Source organism: Elephas maximus, chromosome 7 (assembly GCF_024166365.1).
Source record: "Elephas maximus indicus isolate mEleMax1 chromosome 7, mEleMax1 primary haplotype, whole genome shotgun sequence".
Taxonomy (NCBI): domain Eukaryota; kingdom Metazoa; phylum Chordata; class Mammalia; order Proboscidea; family Elephantidae; genus Elephas; species Elephas maximus.
The window spans coordinates 57449572-57473746 of record NC_064825.1 but is presented as its reverse complement, the minus strand read 5'-3'; the positions used below and the strand labels follow the sequence as shown (position 1 = coordinate 57473746).

Genomic DNA, 24175 nt, shown 5'->3' with positions numbered 1-24175 from the left:
CAATAGTCTTTCACTTTTAAACAACTCTTTAGTTAAAGTCCCATCTCCTCCAATTTCTAATCATATCACCTTGAGCAAGTCAATTAAATTTTCTCACACGATAATACTATTCTGAAAATAAATAGGACAAGATAAAGTCACCTTGTCCTGTGAGAACAAAACTTAATATTTGAGAGTGGACTTTGGAAGTGAGCTTCTTGTTTTTTGTTTTACTCTGGCATGGGTAGATCAGGGTCACTCACACTCACATGTGTTGAATCATTCCAATTTGTTCAAGATGCTTGGAGAAGAGATTAAAGATAATGGGATTTAAGGAGGCTGGGGATGCCAGTGTCTAAAATGAACTGCTAGAATCTGGTGAAAGGTGATTAGTATCTGGGTGGGAGAGGGAGAAATGAAGAGAGAGCAGCACTTTGGTAAGTATGGATCAAACCAATTGGAGCCTTTTATGCAGGTGGGAATGAAGTAAAATCTGCCTTGTTAGGGTTCAGAAAAGGAGAAATAAGATGTAAAAACATTTTGCCTTGGCAGAAGTAGGTTTGAGTAACGTATTTGCACAACCGCAGTCAGTACTATTGGCCCTGCCATGCTGGGGCAGATTGTGGGGCCAGAAAGGGACAACAAAGCTAGGAATCATAATTACTTCCTACTATACAGCAATGGTTTGTGTGTGTTGCATATCCTCATTATTTTTTAAATATATTGCCCATAAAATTCCTATTTTTCCTATTTTTAAAAGGCTCTCACAAAATCAAAATGCAAGAAAAGTTCTTCTTTTTCTCCACCACATCAGTTAGACAAGGGAGATTCCAGAAATTATGGTCTTGTCAGTGTAATCAGTGAGGAAAACCAGCCTTATATCCTCTTTCTGTGTTTACAATCACACTGTTTATAATGCACATGCTTTGTGGAGCTGGGTGATGATGATGATATTTGTGCGTGTGTATGTGTGTGTGTGTAAAGGGGGATTGTTGGAGAAACGATTAATTGGTGATAAGAGCCATGTACTTAATGGCGTAAATTGGAGGGAAGACCCATAATTCTAAGGCTCTTGCCTCATGACCTTGAAAATCATAACCACGAACTCATAGACATCCATCTTTGAAGAGCCTTTGAAATCTTATAGTGATGAAAAAATGACTTCCCCAAAATAACCAATTTGTTCCAAAAATTTGGAAGTTTCAAGAAGATACTCTTGGTCTCCTTCGTTTCTTAAGCATCTTCTCATGGGAGACATTGCCTAGATACTTATACTTAATAAACAACTTTACAATATTTTCCTTTCTTTGGGTCAATCCTTTCCCCTCTTTTTTCAATCTTCATTTCCCAAACCCTACCTGCCTTGTACTCTTTATTCTTATCTTTTGTTCTCCTGACCATGTGATTTATAACTAACAATGCTATCTATCCTGATACATGATATCCAGTAGACTGCATTTAATCTTCACATTCTCATTACAGGACCCAGTACATAATAATTGCACTTTTCCAAAGCAGTGAACTGATCCACAGGCCAAGAATTACCCTAAATTTCTGACTGTCTTACTATTGAGTATTGGTTCTGAATGGCCTTCTGTCCAAAGCATCCAGCAGTATTTTCACTTGGGTATCATTCCCTGTTGGTGAAAATGGTGACCATCTTCCCCTACACACCCTGCCCCAACACCACATCCACCATCCCTCAATATCTGATCACCAGGGTTTGAAACCCTCAAAATATAGAGGACCTAGACCTCAATATGGAGAGATGAACAAAGTTCTCCCCTGCCTTCGGTTTAGCAATATTTGCACTTATTACCTGCTGTATACTGGGCTCGCTTCTGAAAACGTGCAGCAACTTTAACATAGTTTCTAATGTTAAACTTCTCAAAGTTTACTTCTACATTTATCTGAGCCCAGTCTATCTGGCAAGTTTTTCTTCCTGTTACTATATATCCCTTGTCATTACAGAGTCTCCCTTTTCAATCTGACTTCAGCTTCTGTGGAATAAATGCCTGGTGGAACATATGGGGATAGAGTGGAAGTAGGTTCAAACAGCTGAATAAAACAACAAAGGAAACAGAAAATGCATTTGAGAGTCATGAACTACCCCAGGAAGTCTGGTTAATTTTAGGCATGACGTCAAGATAGGGAAGGAAATAGATTAGAATGGCGGGTGGGAAGGTGGCCTTTTTGTTCCAGGTTTTTGGGAGACCTTCAGGACTTTATTCCTACATGAGACATGTATGGATGTGGAGAGCAGACCAGGGTATTGAATTGTATCTATTAGGAAAATTTCTCCCAATCTATTCCACATTGTCCCTATTGTTGAGAAGTTCAGCTGGGGCCGTCATGGTCTCAAAGCTCTGCTGTTTCATAAGGTTCAACTCAGTGAAAGAAAAACTAAATTTCTCAGTCTTTTTTTTTTTTTTTTTTCTTTTTTCCTCTCTTGAGGTCTTTCTCTGGTCTGTCCATTCCATCTCTGTAAGATAAGGCAGGGCAGGTAGAGAAAGGAGACACTTTGGAGCATATCATTCAAATGTACACATTTGCAGGGATTGCATACTGTTGTCTTAACTCCTGTCTTATTATTCTGTTATTTCAGGGCCCAATAACACTGGGACTAAAGGGAAAATCAAGAAAGAATTCCTTCAATATGGCTTAGATCCCCCCTGAAGTCATTCTCAAAAGCGCAAGGAAGAATTAGGCCCTGACTTCAAGAACTGTGATCTTTTATTTTCTGAGGATATTAGATGACAAGACAACTTAGGATGTCCAAATCTTAGAAGGCATTACAATGCACAATAAGAGAGACCCTCAGGGGATATGCATATTCAGAGAGACACACAGACACACGGTCAATTTAAATCTCATTCATTTTAATCAACAATTTTATTTCAGTAAGGATCATCTTTGTGGCAGATTCTGTAACCCAGTAGCGAATAAAACTTATATGATTCTTATCCTCATGGATCAGACATGCTAGAAGCTAGGAAAGGAGAAAAACAATTACAGATAGACTCTACAAAGTTGAAAGGGGGGGGGCAGAAAAGAATCCCTTGGGATGATGAGACACAGATCGTTTACTAGCATGGAAAGTGCTCTAAAATTTTGTTTTTCAGTCTATTTCTCTATGTTTCTCTAAATCCCAGGAGATCTCCAAAATTCCCCCCTTTCTGTGACTAAGAATATATGCCATTGTCAGAATCCACTTAGATTGTCAGTGTGATAGAGTCCAGGGGGCAGGGGCCATTTATATTAACAGCAGTGACTTATCTTGGGTGACCTCTTGGGTGATTCTAGCATTTAATACCTCCTCTTCAGCTCATAAGAATATATTTCTTGATTCAACTGAAAATTTTTGATTTGAGTCACGGACACCAGGTCTTCAGCTGACCATAGTGCTGTGTCCTTTACCCTCCATGCCTAGGCTGTGACCAATCCTTGATAGATACTTGGAGACTGATAAGATCATTACCTCTTACAGTCATGAGCATTGGCTCCATCCTCTCCCTACACACATGGCCATGTTTTTCTCAACACTGGAATTTTATACATATCAGAAATAACTACCTAGACTTACCTATGACATACTTCCAAATTGGGCCTCAAATACCTCTCTACTATCTAAAAGTACATATTTCTGTTCAACTGTATCTGGGAACACCAAGGCAATGGTGATCTGGATCAGGAACTGTCTCTCCATTATTATTACTAGTTGATTCATGTGTATCAAAAATTTCAACTTCTTGTACATATATTTTTTCAGGGTTACTATCTTAAATTGAGGACAGGGTAAGGATTATTACTTCACTGAATGAGTTTTTTTAAAACAGCAACTACCCCCATATAAGTGAAGAAGTTGGTTGCATGCCCAAGCTCAGGAGCATCTTACTGCTGTATATCAGAGCCTGTACATGTAGGCAATATGCAAAAAACAATAGGCCTTGACTCAAATACATTTGACCCATGCTATAGGAAAAAAAAAATTTTTTTTTTTTTTTTTTTTTTTATAGACCACAGGGTGTGATAGGTTCACCAGTAAGGTGAATTTTCTAGAGAAAACAAAAAATGTCAGGTGTTTGAGATATGTGCTTAAATAATGTTTTATATGTATATACACACACATATATGTATATGTGTGTGTTCATACATATATACGTATATAACTATGTATATAAATACATGTACACACATTTATATATATATCATTATGTATGTATAGTGTTATAGATGACTCAGCAACAAATAGGCAGTGTAAAATGATGTTCGAAATGGCAGCATGGTTGGTTTTCAATGAAATCCCTTTTTCTGGTTGCTCCTAACAACAAAGCTGTCAGCCTGTTCACGTTTCCTGAATTACTCCTCAGAGGGTGGTGTTTTGAAATTGTGTTCCAGAATGAGACAGAGATAGTAAATAAAGTATACCACTCACAATCTGCTTAGTTTTAATGCTATAGATAACAGCGTTTAAAAAGGGTGGGAAAAGGAGGTATACGTAGCTCATTGTGATGTGGACAACATGAGAAGCATGCTTTCCAAATCTATGAATAAAGGTCAGACCAACTACAGTGACATAGAAGACCAGGATGCAACAGATGTGGGAGACACAAGTGTTGAGGGCCTTGGCCCTCTCTTCTCCAGAAGTAATGCCCATGACAGTCTTGAGAATCAAAACATAGGAGAAAATGATGATGAGAAAGTCCACCAAGACCATTGCAAACACAACCACAACTGGGTATAGACAATTGAAGGTGATGTCAGCACAGGCTAGCTTGATAATATCTTGGAGCAAACAGAAAACTTGGGAGACTACATGGGTTTGACAATAGGGAAACCAGTGCAGTCTAATAGTTGTTGGCATAATTGACAGACCAGCCCTTGTCAATATTCCCAACCCAATCTTCATTACCTGGGTGTTGGTAAGGATACAGGAGTATCTCAAGGGGTTGCAGATGGCAATGAAATGGTCATAGGCCATAGCAAGCAATACACCTGACTCCACAATGGAAACAGTATGGATAAAGTAGGCCTGAGTGAAGCAGACTCCACAGCCAATCTCTCTGTGATTTAACCATAGGACACCCAGCACTGTGGGCACGGTGTTCAGAGTCACCCCAAGGTCTGTAGCTGCCAGCATAGCTAAGAAATAGTACATAGGCTCCTGAAGGTTATGGTTATCCCTGATGAGAAAAAGAAGGGTACCATTGCCAAGAAGTATGAAGATGTAGACTACCAACAAATGCGGTGGGAATCCAGCGATGTACCTTCTCCATGCTGGGAAGCCAGTCAGGAGGAAGGGGGAAGCAGTGCTGTTGAGCCACATGTGGGCCTTATAAAGAGGGAATTATTTCCTCCAGGTAAAGGAATAGAATTCTCTAGTTCTTTAGAAGTCCTTCTTGAGTGTGCTACCTGTTCGTAAATTGTTCACCTGTCCCAACTTCCAGGGACAGCAAGGATGATAATTCAGTCATTGCTTGGAGATTCGTAGATACGGAAAAATAGACTGCACAAGGAACTATTATTCACAGTTAACTATATGTAAAGCTATTGGGCAGTATGTTGGGGATACAATAGTCAGTATACACAGAATAGACCTGGCTAACATCCTTGTAGATCTTATTACCCAGATAGAAAGACAAAGTAAAAGGATAAATCACTATATTTGACTATTGCTACAACTACACTGGAATTTACAGATTATTTTTTTCATGGCACTCTTTATCTTGACTGGTGGTATTGAGTTTTCCCAGAATATGTGAGACTTGTTTTAGACCAATAGAAAGAAAAGTGGTCCTAAGCTGTATCAGAAGAGTAGACATAAAAGTCCTAAGGAAAAATAAAATAGATTTAGTACATTTGAGGAAATGATTGATATATAATATGGCTGAAGGGGAAATTTAACTGATGAGGCTCTAGAGATTTTGGCTAGTACTATAAAAATGGCACAAGAGTTACCTAAGTATTTCTCCAAAATAAATAAACCTCTAAATCCATGTCACCTAACATAGTGATACTCTAGTTACCAGTGTGTAATGTGTCAAAGAATTGTCTAACATCTCATAATATTGACAAGAAAATAAGCTATAAAAATGGATTGTATGATTTGTATTTGAGAGTGCTACTTGTTAGCAGAACCAGACAAATGACTTTTGGCATATTACCTATTTGGAGACGCGAAGATAGAAATTAGTTACATGTCTGAGGTGATGCATTAAACAAATGGCAGAGTCCTTTTTATCCATTGTGGACTAGGAAGAATTAGGATATGGTTGACTTTTGTAGTGTTTAGGAACAGAACTGGGTTTGCTGCCTCTTTTTTTTAATTTTCACTGAAAAACTGAGCATACTAGGTTTACTCAGAGCTGTCTCTGTGGTACATGAGATTATTTGTGAATTCTGGGAGGGGTTAAAAATTTAAGATTGTTGCCCCATGCCCTGTAGCCATGCATCCACTACCAGGGACTCCATCTTAGGATGGACTTCGGCTTTCATTCAAGAGAAGTGAGTTTCCAAAATCTCAAATTCTGCCACATAAACTCAGGGCCCCATGCAGACACAGAGAGATCTCATTCAGGCCTTTACCTTTCACATATTCCCTCACCTCCCCTTGGATTCTCTTCTACTTTTCCTGATATTTCCTCCTTTGTCTCAAACACTCAGTCCTTGGTCCTTTTTCACTTTTTTTTTTTTTTAATCTTCTCTAACCTTTTGTTCCTCATCCTCCCCTTTTTTTCTGGGTAGTTTAAACTTCTAATCAGCTCTACTATTTAGTCTATCTACATAGGTTTCCATGTATCTATTCTCACTTATTGATGAAGATCAAAGAACATAGACTTCAGTATGAATTACACTTAAACATAAAGAAAACAAAACTCCTCACAACTGGACCAATAAGCAACATCATGATAAGTGGAGAAAAGATTGACATTGTCAAGAGTTCCATTTTACTTGGATTCACAATCAACACCCATGGAAGCAGCAGTCCGGAAATCAGATGCATTGCATTGGGGAAATCTGCTGCAAAAGACCTATTTAATGTTTTTTTTTAAAAAACAAAGATGTCACCTTGAAAATGAAGGTGCACCTGACCCAAGCCATAGTGTTTTTGGTCACTTCATATGCATGTGAAAGCTGGGTAATGAATAAGGAAGACCTAAGAAGAACTGATGCATTTGAATTATGGTGTTGGCAAAGAATATTGAATATACCACAGACTACCAAAAGAATAAACGAGTCGGTCTTGGAAGAAGTCTAGCCAGAATGCTCCTTATAAGCAAGGATGGTGGGACTGTGTCTCACATACTTTGGAAGGGACCAGCCCCTGAAGAAGAACATCACGCTTGTAAAGTAGAGGGTCAATGAAAATAAGGAAGACCATCAATGAGATGGACTGGCACAGAGGCTGCAACAATTGGCTCAAGCATAGCAATGACTGTGAGAATGGCTCAGAACCAAGCATTGTTTTGTTCTGTTGTACACTGGGTCGCTATGAGTCAGAACTGACTCAATGGCACCTAACAACAACAAGCATAACTTGCCATGTATCTGTTCTCAATACTTAATTTTTGACACAATGCCTAGCACATAACTTGTGTTCATTTTCAGAATCATTGACTAATTGTTTGGCCTATGCATACAAATTCAGTTTCTGGCCATTTTACATCCCAGCCTCTCTGAGCAGGTTCTCAAATCATCAAAACAACTATTCTGTACATCTTTCACAGTAATTGGTTAACTTTGAATAGCTGTGCATCTCCAGCATCTAGAAAGACCTCAAAAGTGCTTATGACAGATATGAAGGCAGTCCCTAGGTTACAAATGTCCAACTTACTTATGGACAACTTGTACTTTACTGTTACATAAATTAGCCTCTACTTTGAAACAATTGAAACAATCCCTACTCACAACAAATTCTTCTTCACAATCATCTTTACTTGCTACACATGCAGATTATAAATCATGGAAAAGACTTCCAGCCTTTCCTTGCACAATAAAAAAAAAAAAAAAAATCAAAACAAACCCATTGCCATGGAGTTGATTCCAACTCATAGCGACCGTATAGGACAGAGTAGAACTTTCCCATAGGATTTCCAAGGAATAGCTGGTAGATTTGAACTGTCGACCTTTTGGGTAGCAGTCTGAACATTTAACCGCTGTGCCACCAGAGCTCCTTCTTGTACAATAGTAAAGCTAAAAAAGAACCATATGCACCTGTTTTGACTTAATCTGCAAATTCAATTTAAAGGCTTAAAGCTATAATCAGGAAATAATCTTGTCTGTGACCATACGACTGCCTGCAGAATTAAAAAATATTCTGTTTTTAATTCAGGGATTATTGAATACCCTTGAATTACATGTTGCGTACTTTTTCAGGTGCTGGAGATACGAACCAAACCAAACCTGTTGCCCTCAAATTGAATCTGACTCATAGTGACCCTACTGGACACGGTATAACTGCCTCGCTCTTGGAGGATTCAGTCATCGTGCAACTGGTTTGTGAAAGTTCTTGGGAAGTTGGACATGTGGATTCATTCACTGTCAATGTGATGGTCTTTCGATTTACACCATTTATTTATTTTTAAAAAGTAGACATATCAAGTGTATTTCATTACAGCTACCTTATTTGGTCTGAAACACATGTTGTCCCAGAACGTAAACTAGACATAGGAGAACTTGCATCCCCACTGGTACTACATGGAACTGAGTAAGAGTGTAGGAAAAGAAAAAATGGTGGTGATAAAAACTTTAAGGCAAGTAATATGTTGTTGGAACTATGGAAAGCACAATGTATTGCCTTATATTCCAAGAAGTTGTTAGAATAGTGTTTCAATGTTATACCCTTAATAGCTACAGGAAGACGAAGTACAATAAATAAATAAATAATACATATATTCATGCATACATAAAGTAAATGTGTGGTGCAAATTTAAAGGCAGTGTGCTTAAAATAAAATTAGTGTGATACAGAGCTCATACACACATCAGTAAAAGAAACAGAGGTATTTAAATATAAATACAAACAAGTGATGGAATCAAGTTGAGAAGCCCAAATTGACTCATGTGGTAGCAAAGGATTCCATTATTGAACCTAAGTCAATTGTCAAAAATTAATTGTCAGTGGAAATTATCGATTTTATGAACTCTACATCTATAGATCTTAAATGCAAATAAAACTCATACATATGTACTCCTTTTATCATATATTTTTTGCTTCGAAAACCTTTTTCATTTAATAAATGAACATCTACCCACTGATCCAGTTATATCTGAGGACATTTGTTGTGTAATTTATTTAAATACATTGCCCTTTCAAACAAACGCAGCTTCCAGACAAGTCTTTTAACCCTCCAACCCTAACCCCTACTAAATTGTTTGCCAATCCTCCAACTCTCCTGTACAGAATGTCTTGAGTCAGTTCTGACCTGAAAGCAGGAATCATGTCTGCAGTGTTCCAATTTGACCATCCTTTCCCAGGGCTGCTTGCTGGACAGTTCCTTCAGCCGGTACTCTTCCAAGCCCAAAATGTGCAATGCCAGGTCCTCCTATCTTTCTAGGTCTCTTCCCTATACACCTGATAGAAACCACTTCTGTCTCGGCTTCTCTATTTTATATTTGTGATTCTCTCACTCTCTTCATTCATGCCCTTCTTGTGAATGTTCTCTCTTGAGACACTGTTCTCAACCACTCCCTGTCTCTGGCTTCGTACTGATTCCCCTTGCTGCATTCACTAGTCCTGACTTCTCTGATAGCCCACCAAAGCCTCTTGGCATTATTACCAAATGTTATCACTGTAGAACAGCTGGATACAAAAGTATTATTGACATATGGAGACCAGGGAACAAAACTAGCAAAACAAATTGTGATAAGGATAAATAAAGTCACAACATTTAAGATTAAAATTCTATTCCCTAACTCCAGCAAGTAGAAAGTGAGTAATTTCTCTAAGGTGGTTTGAAAAGATTAGATATTATAGAGCCTTGGTCCTCATATGAGTTCAGGGTGTAATAAAATAGAGCATGATCAATTTTGTGTTCATCATTTACTATTGCTAACCAGTGCCCAGAGAACGTCACACTTTGTTTCTAATTGATTATCACAGAAATGCTTCTAGTTCATTCTCGTTATAATTCATAATATACAGGTTAGGAAACTGAAGACTGGGTCGGTTACTTAAATAGATTAAATAATTTCTCCCAAACAACACAATGCTAAGTTTAAACAGACTTATCTATAGAAACAAAGTATCTGGTGCAAGTTCGAGGAGCATTTTCTTCCAGCGCTGGTCAGACCAAAGCTGAGACAGAACCTTTGGTTCATCCTACACTGTAAGTGGGACCCTGAATATCTGCTGAAGACTTGGCGGGGGAGGGGAGGGGTAACTCACAGCATCAAACTCAATAGATATATTGGGGTAGGTGACTCCCTTTCTGTTAGAAAAGGGAAGGAAGCTTATGAATAACATGTGTGTGCAGAAGTATGTCTGTATGTTCATGAGTGTTTCTGTGTGCCTAGGCATATCAATTACTTAGAATTTGTAGGAATGTATTTTTTATTCTCTATATACTTCTCTGTATCTCCATGATAAGTGCATTATAACAGATACCTAATAAATAACCGAAAGACTAATATTCAACATTCATCAAAATTCATCAAGTACTTACTCTGTACTCCTCCCACCAAGTGCTGTTGAATCGGCTCCAACTCATAGCGACCCTATAGGACAGAGTAGAACTGCCCTATAGTGTTTCCAAGGAGCGCCTGGTGGATTCAAACTGCCTACCCTTTGGTTAGCAGCTAGCTGTAGCACTTAAAGCACTACGCCACCATGGTTTCCTACTCTGTACTAGGTCCCATAATAGACACTGAAAAAACGAGGTAAATATAATTCCTAATTTCAAGAAATGTATCATCTGGTTACGAGAAAGACATGCAAAGAGATAAATTCTATATACTGAAATGATGTATAAGAAAATGCGGCACATTTATCAGAAGCTTCTGGTATCCTAGAAAGGATGATCAGCTTGCATTGCCTGTGGCAGTCAAGTCAATTAAGAGGAAGTAACTTTGCAGGGGAAAGTGCACCAGAAATTTCGTCTTCCAAGTCACTTCCTCTTAATGTTGCCGTGAGGGAGCAGATTAATGCAACAAAGACATTTTAAAGAAAGTAGTATTCATCCTGGTTAGATGTTTTCAGCTAAATCTGTCTTTGAAGAGCAGAAATGCATTCTTTAGCCTATTGTTAAATTTGAATTGAGAGAGGAACCTCTAAACACAGGAGAATTGGACAGAGGGAAACAGAATGTGAATGACAAAGTCCTTGTAGCCAAAGATAAAAATGAGAAAGAATTAAAGAAGGGAGACTTATTAAAAAATAAAATAAAAATTAGGTGGGTAGATAACAGCTTTTTTAAAAGCAGTATTTCAAGGAAGAGTAATATTCCACATTCTGATTATCTTTAGCTAAATGAATTAATATCTAATATCTACTACGGCAAGTTACAAGGAGGTAGATTTTTAGCACAACACGAGAAAGACATTTCCAGCAATCAGAGTTATACACTAAAGAAACAAGCTACCTCAGACATATATTATTCACCCCTATAAATGTCCTAGAAAATGTTGCAAAATCATTTACCCGTATTTAACATATCCAGGCCCAATATAGAGTATTTTATAAGATAAATAAATTTATTTCAAGTTATATACCAGCTATTTTTACATATTAGCTACTGGAAATATATTTACAATTTATGGGTTATACTTTACTCAACTGGAAAAGGGAGACAAACACCTGCTGCATTGTTCATTTTTAAGGATTCAGTGAGGAAATGCATCTGGTCAGTAACTGATACCCCTAACTCAAAAATAAAACATAACAGAAAAAGCCATTGCCATCTGGTATATTCTGACTCATAGCAACCCTATAGAACAGGGTAGAACTGCCCCATAGGGTTTCCAAGGCTGTAATCTTTAGCGAAGCAATCTGCCACATCTTTTTCCTTGAAATGGCTTGTGGATTCAAATTACCAACCTTTTGGTTAGCAGCTGAGCACTCAACCACTGTGCCACCAGGGCTCCTTCCCTCTGCACATACATGGCTATGAAAATCACTATCACTGATCTAGGGTTACGCATAGCCCAGGTTCTATCGTAGCTTAATTTTGACTTGCCTGGCTATCTATCTCATTGTTAGATGGTGACTTTCTCTAGAAAGTCTTTGGACCTTCTCATGATTACAAGCTTATCACTCCTCAAGCTTTTAGAAGAGAGTCTATTCTGGGAACTTATCTGGATTTCTAGCAGGGTGAGGCCATGGAGCTTTCACAAGGTTAGAATGGGGGCCAGAGAAGCTGGAAGTTCAGATATGAAGAGAGCAAGAATTGGAAACAATTTATCCCTGAGTCTAGACCCATCTTCAGTTTGCTCCCATAAGTCTTCTTTGTCTCATGCTTCTAAGAATCTATCCCTGGCATTATTTTAAACATCAGTGAGGTAATTCCTAAAGAATTCAGTTTTTAGAGATGTCAGAGAGTTTTTAGAACTCGTGATGGTTCTCCCTCTTCCCTTGGCAGGTATTATTGCTTTTCTTTGTCTGAGAAACAAGATCTCTACTCCTTGCCCTACTCTACCCTGCACTGGAGCCACCTACAGTGAGATTTCAGAGAGGATTCATTAGACGCCCTCTCCTACTCTTCAGTACCATAGTCATAAGTTTTGAACACTTGACCTTGTCAAGGGTTTGGACATAACACTATCCCTTTAGAGACTGCACAGAAGCCTGGCTGCTAGGAACATTTATTTTAGAAGCTCCTCCACAGGGCCCATTCCTGGTTTAAGTCACTCAAAAAACTCCCTCACCTCTGTTCTCTCTTACCCTCCCTCCTTAGCTCCCTTAGCCTTGAGGATCTGAAATTTTGAACAGTAGTCCCCAAGATCTCTGTCTGTGTCGCAGCTTGTACTTGAGTCCTGTTCCTGAGAGTATGATTAGTTATTTAAATCTATCACATTATGGAAGAAAAAGTAGATCAGTTAGGAACCTGAACGGAAAAAAAATTGTTGAGATAGCACTTTTCTGAGCTCTCTGTGAGAACTCACAAGCTCTGTCCCTAAAATGAGGCATGCATAAACATTGGAGCAGAGCAGGCATCACTTTCGGTGAAGCAAAAGAGTTCCCCCCACTCTAGCCTCTTTCCAAGGAGCCCTGGTGGTACAGTGGTTAAGCCATAGGCTGCTAACCATCAGGTTGACAGTTTGAATTCAATAGCAGCTCTGTGGAAGAAAGATGTGGCAGTCTGCTTCCTTAAAATTACAGTCTTAGAAGCCATATGGGACAGCTGTATGCTGTCCTTCAGGGTCACTATAAGTTGGAATGGACTCAATGGCGCACAACAATAACAACCCTTTTTCCTTTAGTCCAGACGTTGGTTGCAACCAGTGTGGACCCAGAGCCCTGTCTCATGGAACTCAACCCCAGGAAATAGGAGCTTCCCTTTCCAGTCCCTGGTTTTAACTTATCCCTCTCTACATCCTCCACCCTTCCTCAACATAAGAAGACCAGGAAAGAATGGGGGTCCTTCTTTATCAACTTGAGTGAAGTATGGAGGACAGGAATCATAGTACTAATGATCTGGAGACCAGAGGGTCTTGCTCACTTTTTCTATAGGAAATTCCATCAGAGTATGCATGTGGTTAAGAGCATGAATGTTGGAACATGAATACCTGGTTTAATTTGTGGCTGTGGCTCTTGCTGTGTCACTTTGAGCAAACTACTTAATCTCATTGTACCTCATGTTCCTTATCTCTAAAATACATGTGGTGATAATTGGCATCATATAAAATTGTTGTGAGGTGTAAATATAAAACACACAGAACAGAACACAACTTGTAAAAAGCACTCTGTCAATGTCAGCTATCGTTACTTCTGTCATGACCAGACACATTTATTTTAATAATTTGTGCTTTGGACTATTTCCTCCCATTGGTAGTGAATTCTTTGAGAAATAGACTCCATCTTTCACGTCACATAGATATCCAAGTATCTATGCCACATAGTTCAATCCAAAATTAAACCAGAGTAACCATGTCATACTCCTAAATTTGTGATGCTGGAGATGGATGATGACACAGGCAATATAATTATGTGTCTCTTACTGATAGAGATTTCTTTTCACTTCCAGATTAAAACCACTCTTTTATGAACACTATTCTACTTAGTAAACAGGTTTTTCATTTGTTGTTTTTTTGCTGTCTCATATATGCTAATCAGAAAACCTGATGGCATAGTGTTTAAGAGCTATGGCTACTCACAAAAAAGTTGGCATTTCAAATCCACCAGGCACTCCTTGGAAACCCTTTGGGGCAGTTCTACTCTGCCCTGTAGGGTCACTATGAGTCAGAATTGACTCAATAGCAGCAGGTACCAGTATATGCTGGTCATATATGCGTATATAAAAGCTGTAAGAATGAACACACGAACGTATTCATCTCGTGAAGCAAATGAGAGGCAACTATGCATTTAATTATTTGTGCAATAAGGAAGAAAAAAGTAATTAAAAAATATGTTATAGCTAAACCCAGACAAGTGAGACTTAGATAAACATTTGTGTGTGTATGTGCAAAAATTTTATTGAAGTATAATTTACTTAAAGAAATGTACACAAATCATAAAGGCATAGTTCATTAACTTCTTACAAAGTAAATCCACCCATGTAATTACCACCCAGAAAAAAGAATAGAACATGTCAGCATTTCAAAAGCCCTTTTTTGCACCTATCCACTACATAGATCCATATATTAGTTCGGCCTAGATTTGACCTTTATGTAAGTGGAATAGTACCGTATGTAGTCTTTTGTGTCTGGGTTGCATAGTGGTTAAGAACTCGGTGGTTAACCAAAAAGGCGACAGTTAGAATTCACCAGTCACTCCTCGGAAACCCTGTGGGGAAATTCTACTCTGTCATATAGGGTTGCTATAAGTTGAAATCGACTTGACAGCAATGTTTTTTTTTTTTCTGTATTCATTGTACATTTGTGTGAAACATTCATTATTTTACACTTGGCAAGAGTTTTTTTTTTTTTAATTCCTATGCAGTATCCCATTGTGTGAATATACAATTTATTTACTTTTCTAAACAGTCAACAGTAATATTTTGGGGTATTACAAATAGTGTCACAGTGATCATTCTGGTACATGTTTGTTTGTTTTTGTGTACCCAGGAACTGTATCCCTAGATTGTATCCCAAGACTTCTGTTGGGCCTAATCCTAGGGATACAATTCCTGGGTAAACATATGATCATCTATAGTGTGCGTGTGTGTGTGTGTGTATATATATATATATATAGTTGTTGTTGTTGTTGTTAGGTGCCGTCAAGTCGGTTCCGACTCATACCGACCCTATCCACAACAGAACGAAACACTGCCCGGTCCTGCGCCATCCTTACAATCATTGTTATGCTTGAGCTTATTGTTGCAGCCACTGTGTCAATCCACCTCGTTGAGGGTCTTCCTCTTTTCCGCTGACCCTGTACTCTGCCAAGCATGATGTCCTTCTCCAGGGACTGATCCCTCCTGACAACATGTCCAAAGTATGTAAGATGCAGTTTCGCCATCCTTGCCTCTAAGGAACATTCTGGCCACACCTCTTCCAGGACAGATTTGTTTGTTCTTTTGGCAGTCCATGGTATGTTCAATATTCTTTACCAACACCACAATTCAAAGGTGTCAACTCTTCTTCGGTCTTCCTTATTCATTGTCCAGCTTTCAAATGCATATGATGTGATTGAAAATACCATGGCTTGGGTCAGGCACACCTTAGTCTTCAGGGTGACATATTTGCTCTTCAACACTTTGAAGAGGTCATTTGCAGCAGATTTGCCCAATGCAATGTGTCTTTTGATTTCTTGACTGCTGCTTCCACGGCTGTTGTTTGTGGATCCAAGTAAAATGAAATCCTTGACAACATCAATCTTTTCTCCCTTTATCATGATGTTGCTCATTGGTCCTGTTGTGAGGATTTTTGTTTTCTTTATGTTGATGTGTAATCAATACTGGAGGCTGTGGTCTTTGATCTTCATTAGTAAGTGCTTCAAGTCCTCTTCACTTTCAGCAAGCAAGGTTGTGTCATCTGCATAACACAGGTTGTTAATGAGTCTTCCTCCAATCCTGATGCCCTGTTCATCTTCATATAGTCCAGCTTCTCGTATTATTTGTTCAGCATACAGATTAAATAGGTATGGTGAAAGAATACAACCCTGACACACACCTTTCCTGACTTTAAACCAATCAGTATCCCCTTGTTCTGTCTGAACAACTGCTTCTTGATCTATGTAAAGGTTCCTCATAAGCACAATTAAGTGTTCTGGAATTCCCATTCTTCGCAGTGTTATCCATAGTTTGTTATGATCCACACAGTGGAATGCCTTTACATAGTCAATAAAACACAGGTAAACATCCTTCTGGTATTCTCTGCTTTCAGCCAGGATCCATTTGACATCAGGAATGATGTCCCTGGTTCCACGTGCTCTTCTGAAACCGGCCTGAATTTCTGGCAGTTCCCTGTTGATATACTGCTGTAGCCATTTTTGAATGATCTTTAGCAAAATTTTGGTTGTGTGTGATAGTAATGATATTCTATAATTTCCACGTTTGGTTGGATCACCTTTCTTGGGAATAGGCATAAATATGGATCTCTTCCAGTCAGTTGGCCAGGAAGCTGTCTTCCATATTTCTTGGCATAGACAGGTGAGCACCTCCAGCGCTGCATCTGTTCATTGAAACATCTTAACTGATATTCCATCAATTCCTGGAGCCTTGTTTTTCGCCAATGCCTTCAGAGCAGCTTGGACTTCTTCTTTCAGTACCATCGGTTCCTGATGATATGCCACCTCTTGAAATGGTTGAATATCGACTAATTCTTTTTGGTATAATGACTGTGTGTATTCCTTCTATCTTCTTTTGGTGCTTCCTGCATCATTTAATATTTTCCTCATGGAATCCTTCACTATTGCAGCTCTAGGCTTGAATTTTTTCTTCAGTTCTTTCAGCTTGAGAAACGCCGATCGTGTTCTTCTCTTTTGGTTTTCCACCTCCAGCTCTTTGTGTGTGTGTGTGTGTGTATATATATATATATAAAATACATATATGCTTATTTGCCATCTATGTATTCTCTTAAATGAAATGTCTTTTTATGTATTTTGCTCATTTTGAGCTAACAGTTTACCTGCAGATCATGGGATTCTTTGATCTTCACAGCCTTTGAGCAAGAGTCCTGCTCTCCGACTTGCTGATCTTGGGATTCACCAGCCCCAGCAGCTAAGTGAATTAGGAGAAGCCTCTATCCTGATTCTTAGACTTGGGATGTTCCAGCCTCTATGATCACATGAGCTGTTCCCTTGATGTAAATCTCTGTCTATATACACATATGTGTATGCTTTACTGGTTTTGCTTCTCTAGAGAACCCAGCCTAAGACAATAAGTAATTCACAAATATTTTTCAGCCAGTCTGTAACTTTTCTTTCCATTGACTTAATAAGGTCTTTTGGTGTCAGGTCTAAGAGCTCTTCACTTAGACTGAGGCACCAAAGATTTTTCCTTATTTATTTTCTAAATTTTTAGTTTTTACATTTAAATTTGTGATACATATCTGAGTTATTATTTGTACAAATAGGAGGTTTCAATTGAGATCGCCCCACAACAAATGGTCAGTTATTACATCACTATTTTTTGAAAGATCTATCCTTCCTCCATCGAATTACTTTTGCATCTTTGCCAAAAATAAGTTGGACGTATTTGTGTGAGTTTATTTCAGTGTTCTCTATTCTGTTCCGTTGATCTATCCCTTCACCAATACCATGCAGTCTTGATTACCATAGTTGTATAAAAACCAAGCCTGTTGCCCTCAAGTCGATTCCAACTCCTAGCAACCCCATGAGACAGAGTAGAACTGCCCCTTAGAGTTTCCAAGAAGCACCTGGAGGATTTGAACTGCTGACCCTTTGATTAGCAGATGTAGCTGTTAACCACTATGCCAACAGGATAGTAAGCCTTAAGATCAAGTAGAATGATCCTTCTCACTTTATTCTTTTTCAAAATTGCTTTAGCTTTTCTAGGTCATTTTCTTTCCACATAATTGTTAGAACAAGCTTGTTTATGTCTTTTAAAAAACATTTGCTAAGATTTTGATAGGGCTTGCGTTAAACCTAAAGATCAAACTGGGGAAAATTGGCATCTTTACTGTGTTGAGTTTTTCAGTCCACGATCATAGTGTGTCTCTCCATTTACATAGGTCTACTTTGATATATTTCATAAGCATCTTGTAAACTTCAGCATCAGATTTTATACATGCTTAATTAAGTTTATGTCTAATTGCACGTTTAATAGTAAAAAGGTTAAGTGACTTGTCTAATTTACTTTGCAAGGAACCAGTTAATGATTTCAGCAGGAATTGTATAGGCCTCTGATTTACATTAAACATTACCTTAATCATAACAAAGTGTGGTAACAACTGAAGCATTTCTTCATGGGTGGGAAATTTGTTCTTGTTATATATGCTTATTTTCCCTAAAACCTGTAATAAGCAGGGTGGATCCTGTCAGGATTGGAGGGAAAACCAGATGTTATATCCCTAGAACTAAAGCTATGGAGTATGCTTAGCTGCAGCCCTGTCTAATAACTATGTTCTCTGCACACTGGCAAACAAGAATAATACAAGCAAGATGAATTCAATAAGCAAAAATAGTAAGTACAGATTGCAGATTGTGGATTTCTGTGTGTCCTAAGGAAGACTGCCTGGCTTTTGATTCAAATCGACTCAAATTTTCCACTCCATGCTGGCTCTTAGATAAACCAGGCAGAAAATATAATTAGAATCCAAAAGACCTATGCCAAGAAGATCCATATGTTTCTGCTGACAGCAACTGGGAAATGTTTAGCCTTTGAGATAGATGTGGAGAGTAAATGGCTTCCCACAGGTAATAACAGGGTCTGCTGGGGCCATAAGAACCAGCTCTCTGATTCTCCATGCACAAACCTGCCACCAGAGGCTCTAGTAACCCCGCAACATATTTGGAGAAGGTGCTTTAAAACCCTGGGAAGATAATCAAATGTCTCAACTCCATAAAAACTCCATAGGAGGGATTAAAACAAAACAAAACAAAACCCAGTGTCATCGAGTCGATTCTGACTTATATCAACCCTATAGATTAAAAACTAAAATATTTATCAAGATCCCAACTGTCTGAAAAACAGAGAATTCTGGGGAGGTGTTTTTTCACTGGTAAACTCACCAGTTGAGTATCTTACCTAACTTTGAGAAGTAGCCATCTGATCTGAATCTTCAGGCAGGACCTAATTACTCTGCTTCTCAGTGCAACAACTAAGCTATGGTATAGGTGAGTATAGGAAAATACCCAAAAGATACAGAAAGAAAGAGTTAGGAGACTCCTTTGTAAACTGTCTACTGAGAAAGGGAGAGGGTGGTAGACTAGGGCAGCCTCTCCATACCCCAGCTCTGGACGGGTGCATAGATCTCAGTCTAAAGTTCGTAGCACTTGAAAAGAGACTTGACCATGAGAACTTAAGTCCCACCATTCCCACGGTCTGAATATTGTGACCTCTCCACATGGGGTCGGGGGGGATGACCCTCTTTCTTGCTTCTCTCCCATCTAGGGAATAAACACAGAGGCATCTCTTGTTCTACCAGACTTTTAAATGAGGCAGAGAAGTGTTATTGATGTAAATGGGAGAAGATTGCTTGACTTTCTATAAGCTAGCAATAGGTTCTTCCTCTTGATACAATCCTTAACCTTTGTAATGTCTTTTTCTTTCTAAGATCTTTGCTCAGCTTTTGTCTCTTCCCTCATGATCCTTCTTAGAAACAAAGAGCAGCTTCTAGCTGAGGACGTGTGCATTTCTCATAGTGTGAAGTATGATGATTTTATAGCTCTCTGTTAAAGCTTCAGAACAGGGTAGATATACATGACACTCTTGCTAATAAAGAAAGAAAAGCTTTGAGTTGAAAGTTATAGCAAAATAGAACTAATCCCTTTCACTTTGGGTAGCTTCCCTTCCAAAGATCTTCATTATTTGTGCTACATACTCCTTTACAAGTACAAGAAGGAATTCTTCACAAAATTGAGTATGGAAAGAGACTGGTTTAAAAAAAAAAATGTAACTGTTGAAGGGCCAGAGAAGTAAAAGTGAGGACAGACGAATGTGTTGTATTTAGAGCACAGAAGAAGAAGAGGATCTACACTGTGTTACGTTTGAAGCCAGTGAGTGAGGAATAAACACCACTCAATATATTTTCAATAGGTGCTACATTTTTATGTACCCTACTCCTAGGGAAAGAGTACAGAGAATTAGAAATGATTCTGTTAATTTTTCATCCCTTAGGATCAAAGCAAGAGTGTTGAAGCATTTTCTCATTACCAGTTGTCTGACAATTCTTCACTGCTGGAATTCATTGCAGTTAGATCTCACCTGTACAGGTATGAAGTAGGAAGACATTTTTCTTTGGGGACATATTGAGGGCTGTGGCTTATACTGGAAAATAACTTAAAAGGGAAACATTTGAATGCAAGCATCTTTTAAATTGGATTTTTAAAAAGTTTGAAGAAACTGTTTTTGTGTAGTAGAGGAAATAACCAGGACATGCATTTTTTGCAATGCAGCCATATTTACTCATGACCGTATTTCCACATCCTCAGACTTCCCCATCTGAGTAAATGATTTAGTAATCCTTCCATTTGCTCAAGTCAAAATCTGGGATTAACCTCAATTCATTTTCCCCTCACTTCCACTTCCCATTCATCAGTAACTCTTCTCGGTACTGTCTCAAAAATGTATCTTTATCTCTTAACTTTCTGTCAACTTTCCTTCATTTCCACTGCTTCTTTCCTAATCAACATCATCGTCACTTCTTACCTGGGTTATTTCCATGGCTTTCTTTCCTCTAGCTTCACAATAATCTATTCTTCACATAGCATCCCAAGTAAATAATTTTGAAATGTGAATCAGTCTATATCACCACTCCCTACTCTACACTGATTTTTAAAACTCTCCAGTGTCTTCTCGTGACATTTTTAATTAAAAAAAAAAAAAAAACTTCTTGTGACCTAGAAAGCCCTATGAAAACTGACCACTTCCTAGGTTTCTGACATTACTTATTGTCCCTCTCCTGTTTGCTCATTAAGCCCCAGCCATACAGGTTTTCCTTTCTGAATGAAACAGTTTTTCCTCTAGATCTTCATATGATCAGCTCTTCTTTGTTGATTAGGTCTCAGCTCAAATACCGTCTCCTCAGAGGTGCAGTCCCAGACCACCCAATTATATTAAAGTATATTCAATCCATCACAATGAATCTTTATTTTATTACACTATTCTATTTAAAATTACATTCATATTTTAATTTGTAGTTTTTTTTTTAAAGATTGAAGACTTTGTCTTGGAAACTATTTAATTCCAGTACTGAAAGTACTATGACTAACACATGTGGGTGCTTAATAAATATTGGGTGAACTAACAGATGAATGCATGCCGTATGTTAGTTACTTTTGAGTTAGGTTTGAGAAAGGCAAATACGATATTGTTTCTACACATAAGGGGCCTGGGCAAACTGGGAGGTTCTCATTGGACCGATGGGCCAGATGCAGGTTGGCAGGTTTAGTTGTGGAAACAACTAATTCCAACATTTGCTTAAGGACAAAACTTCTCTCTTCTACAGAAAACTCTCTGTTTAGGCAGCAGTAGAGCTCTTACTGAGTATTGGAGAGAAAACTATGACTTGGGGTAAATGAAAGGAGACCAGGAAAATTATTGTTTAAATGCAACGGGAGAACATGAAGGGAAAGAGATAATCAGGTTCTAGGGAGTTATTTTAGTGGGTCCACAAATAGAGAATGGGGGAAAAAGAAACTATATGAAAAACCAAGAAAACAAAATTTTCTATGTGAAGGATAAGCACTATTATTAGTCATCTCTTTGGCTGTCCTAAGCATTTATTCCAGTCCCAGGATCTAAAATGATCTAATTTACAATTACTCTGGGATGTTAGCACAGGTAGTAATTCCGTAGTGTCCAAGAGGCAGCTACTAAATACTTGATGTAATTTTTTTTTTTTTTTTCCCCCAATCACTAGTACACAGAATGGAGCCCTAGTGGCATAGTGGTTAAGTGTTTGGCTGCTAACCAAAATGTCGGCAGTTCAAATCCACCAGCTGCTCTTTGGAAACCTTATGGGGCAGTTCTACTGTGACCTATAGGGTTGATATAAGTCAGAACCAATCAATGTCACCTAACAACAACAATACCTAGAATGGGGAGATAAATTGTCTCTTCCTCATGTCTTCTTGGAAACCTTGGTGGCGTAGTAGTTAAGAGCTCGGCTACTAACCAAAAAGTTTGAATCCACCAAGTACTTCTTGGAAATCCCATGGGGCAGTTCTACCTTGTCCTGCAGGGTCACTATCAGTCAGAATCGACTTGATAGCAATGGGTTTGACTTTTGTTTGGCATGTCTGTTTGCTCATCAGCAAAAGAGGGTAGTGACACAGTTGCTCTTCTCATATATTCTCTGTTAGACTCATGGAACTTTGTTGAGAATTCAGAGAAATAGTTCATATGCAGGATAATATGGGATAGAAATCACTACTGTGAAGGAAATTATAGATCTGAGTAGTAGACTGGACTAGGATTAAGGGTGGGTTTCTTACAGTCTCCTACAGAATGTGGATTCTTTTATGTAGCCTGTATAGTTGATGGAAATGGTTTCTAAGTTGTAGCATAAGAGCTTGTTAAAATGCAGATGTTCAGAAGAAACACCAAGGATTTGATTAAGAGGAGCTGGGCTTGAGAATGTGCAATTAAGAACACAAAAGATATAAGTTGTCCTAACACTATATTTGAGAAACAATGGCTTATATTGATGTAATTATTACCTTTAAGAAAGAGTTCTGACACGACATAACCAGCGTGACACCTTGAAAGTAGAGCTGCTTTTCTGTGGTCATAAATGAGAGAGAAACATGTTTACTTCAGGATAAACCCAACATGTGGCCTAACAGCAGCTCCAGTTCCTTCCTACTGACTGGCTTTCCAGGCTTGGAGACATCTCACCACTGGATTTCCACACCCTTATTTTTTGTCTACATCTCTGTCTTTTTTGGCAATGGTACCCTCCTCCTTCTCATCAAGGAAGATCACAATCTTCATGAGCCCATGTACTACTTCCTGGCCATGCTGGCAGCCACAGACTTAGGGGTGACCTTGACTACAATGCCCACGGTGCTGGGAGTCCTCTGGTTGGATCACAGGGAGATAGGAAATGGAGCCTGCTTTTCCCAAGCCTACTTTATACACTCACTTTCCTTTGTAGAGTCCGGTGTTCTGCTTGCCATGGCCTATGACCGTTTTGTTGCCATCCGCAATCCCCTTAGATATACCTCCATCCTCACCAATACTAGAGTGGTGAAGATTTGCCTGGGAGTTCTGTTAAGGGGATTTGTATCTGTCATTCCCCCTATCATGCCCCTCTATTTTTTCCCCTATTGCCACTCCCACATCCTTTCCCATGCATTCTGCCTTCACCAGGATATCATCAAACTGGCCTGTGTGGATGTTACCTTCAATCGTCTGTATCCAGTTGTACTTGTGGTCCTCATACTTGTGCTGGATTCTCTGACTATCCTCCTCTCCTATGTATTGATACTCAAGAGTGTCCTGAGCATTGCCTCCAAAGAGAGATCCAAGGCCCTTAATACCTGTGTCTCTCATATCTGCTGTGTCCTGGTTTTCTATGTCACAGTGATTGGATTGTCCCTGATTCATCGGTTTGGGAAGTCGGTTCCACATGTTGTCCATCTCATTATGAGCTATGTGTATTTTCTCTTCCCTCCATTAATGAACCCTATAATCTACAGTGTTAAGACCAAGCAGATCCAGCGTGGCATTCTCTGCTTTTTTACTACCCATAGAGTTGGAGCTTGATATCTAGTCATTCTGGTTTCTCACAGGCTCCTTTGCCAAAAATCAGAGCTCTCCCATTGTGTGAATGCACTGATTTTTGTCAAAGGGGCAAAAGAGTCTCATATCTGTGCTTAGCAGCTTTCATAAAATAGCTGCTGTTGTAAATCTACAATTTGCCCTAAGGCATTTTTTTTTTTTTACCTAGTTTGTGTAATTTTTTTGTATTCTTAT

General features: G+C 38.7%; 2 protein-coding genes across 2 annotated transcripts; one reads left to right on the top strand and one right to left on the bottom strand.

The window, feature by feature from the left end:
* Nucleotides 1-4345: 4345 nt before the first annotated feature.
* LOC126080011 (olfactory receptor 51B6-like) lies at nt 4346-5305 on the bottom strand. Its single transcript, XM_049891339.1, has one exon. The coding sequence runs from the start codon at nt 5303-5305 to the stop codon at nt 4346-4348; it is 960 nt and encodes a 319-aa protein (XP_049747296.1).
* A 17724-nt stretch (nt 5306-23029) lies between these two features.
* Nucleotides 23030-23965, top strand: LOC126079223 (olfactory receptor 51B5-like). The gene has a single exon (XM_049890155.1). The coding sequence runs from the start codon at nt 23030-23032 to the stop codon at nt 23963-23965; it is 936 nt and encodes a 311-aa protein (XP_049746112.1).
* Nucleotides 23966-24175: the final 210 nt, after the last annotated feature.

Excerpts from the sequence above, each read along its gene's own strand:
- LOC126079223 (XM_049890155.1), top strand. The coding sequence starts at position 23,030 with ATGTGGCCTAACAGCAGCTCCAGTTCCTTCCTACTGACTGGCTTTCCA.
- LOC126080011 (XM_049891339.1), bottom strand. The coding sequence starts at position 5,305 with ATGTGGCTCAACAGCACTGCTTCCCCCTTCCTCCTGACTGGCTTCCCA.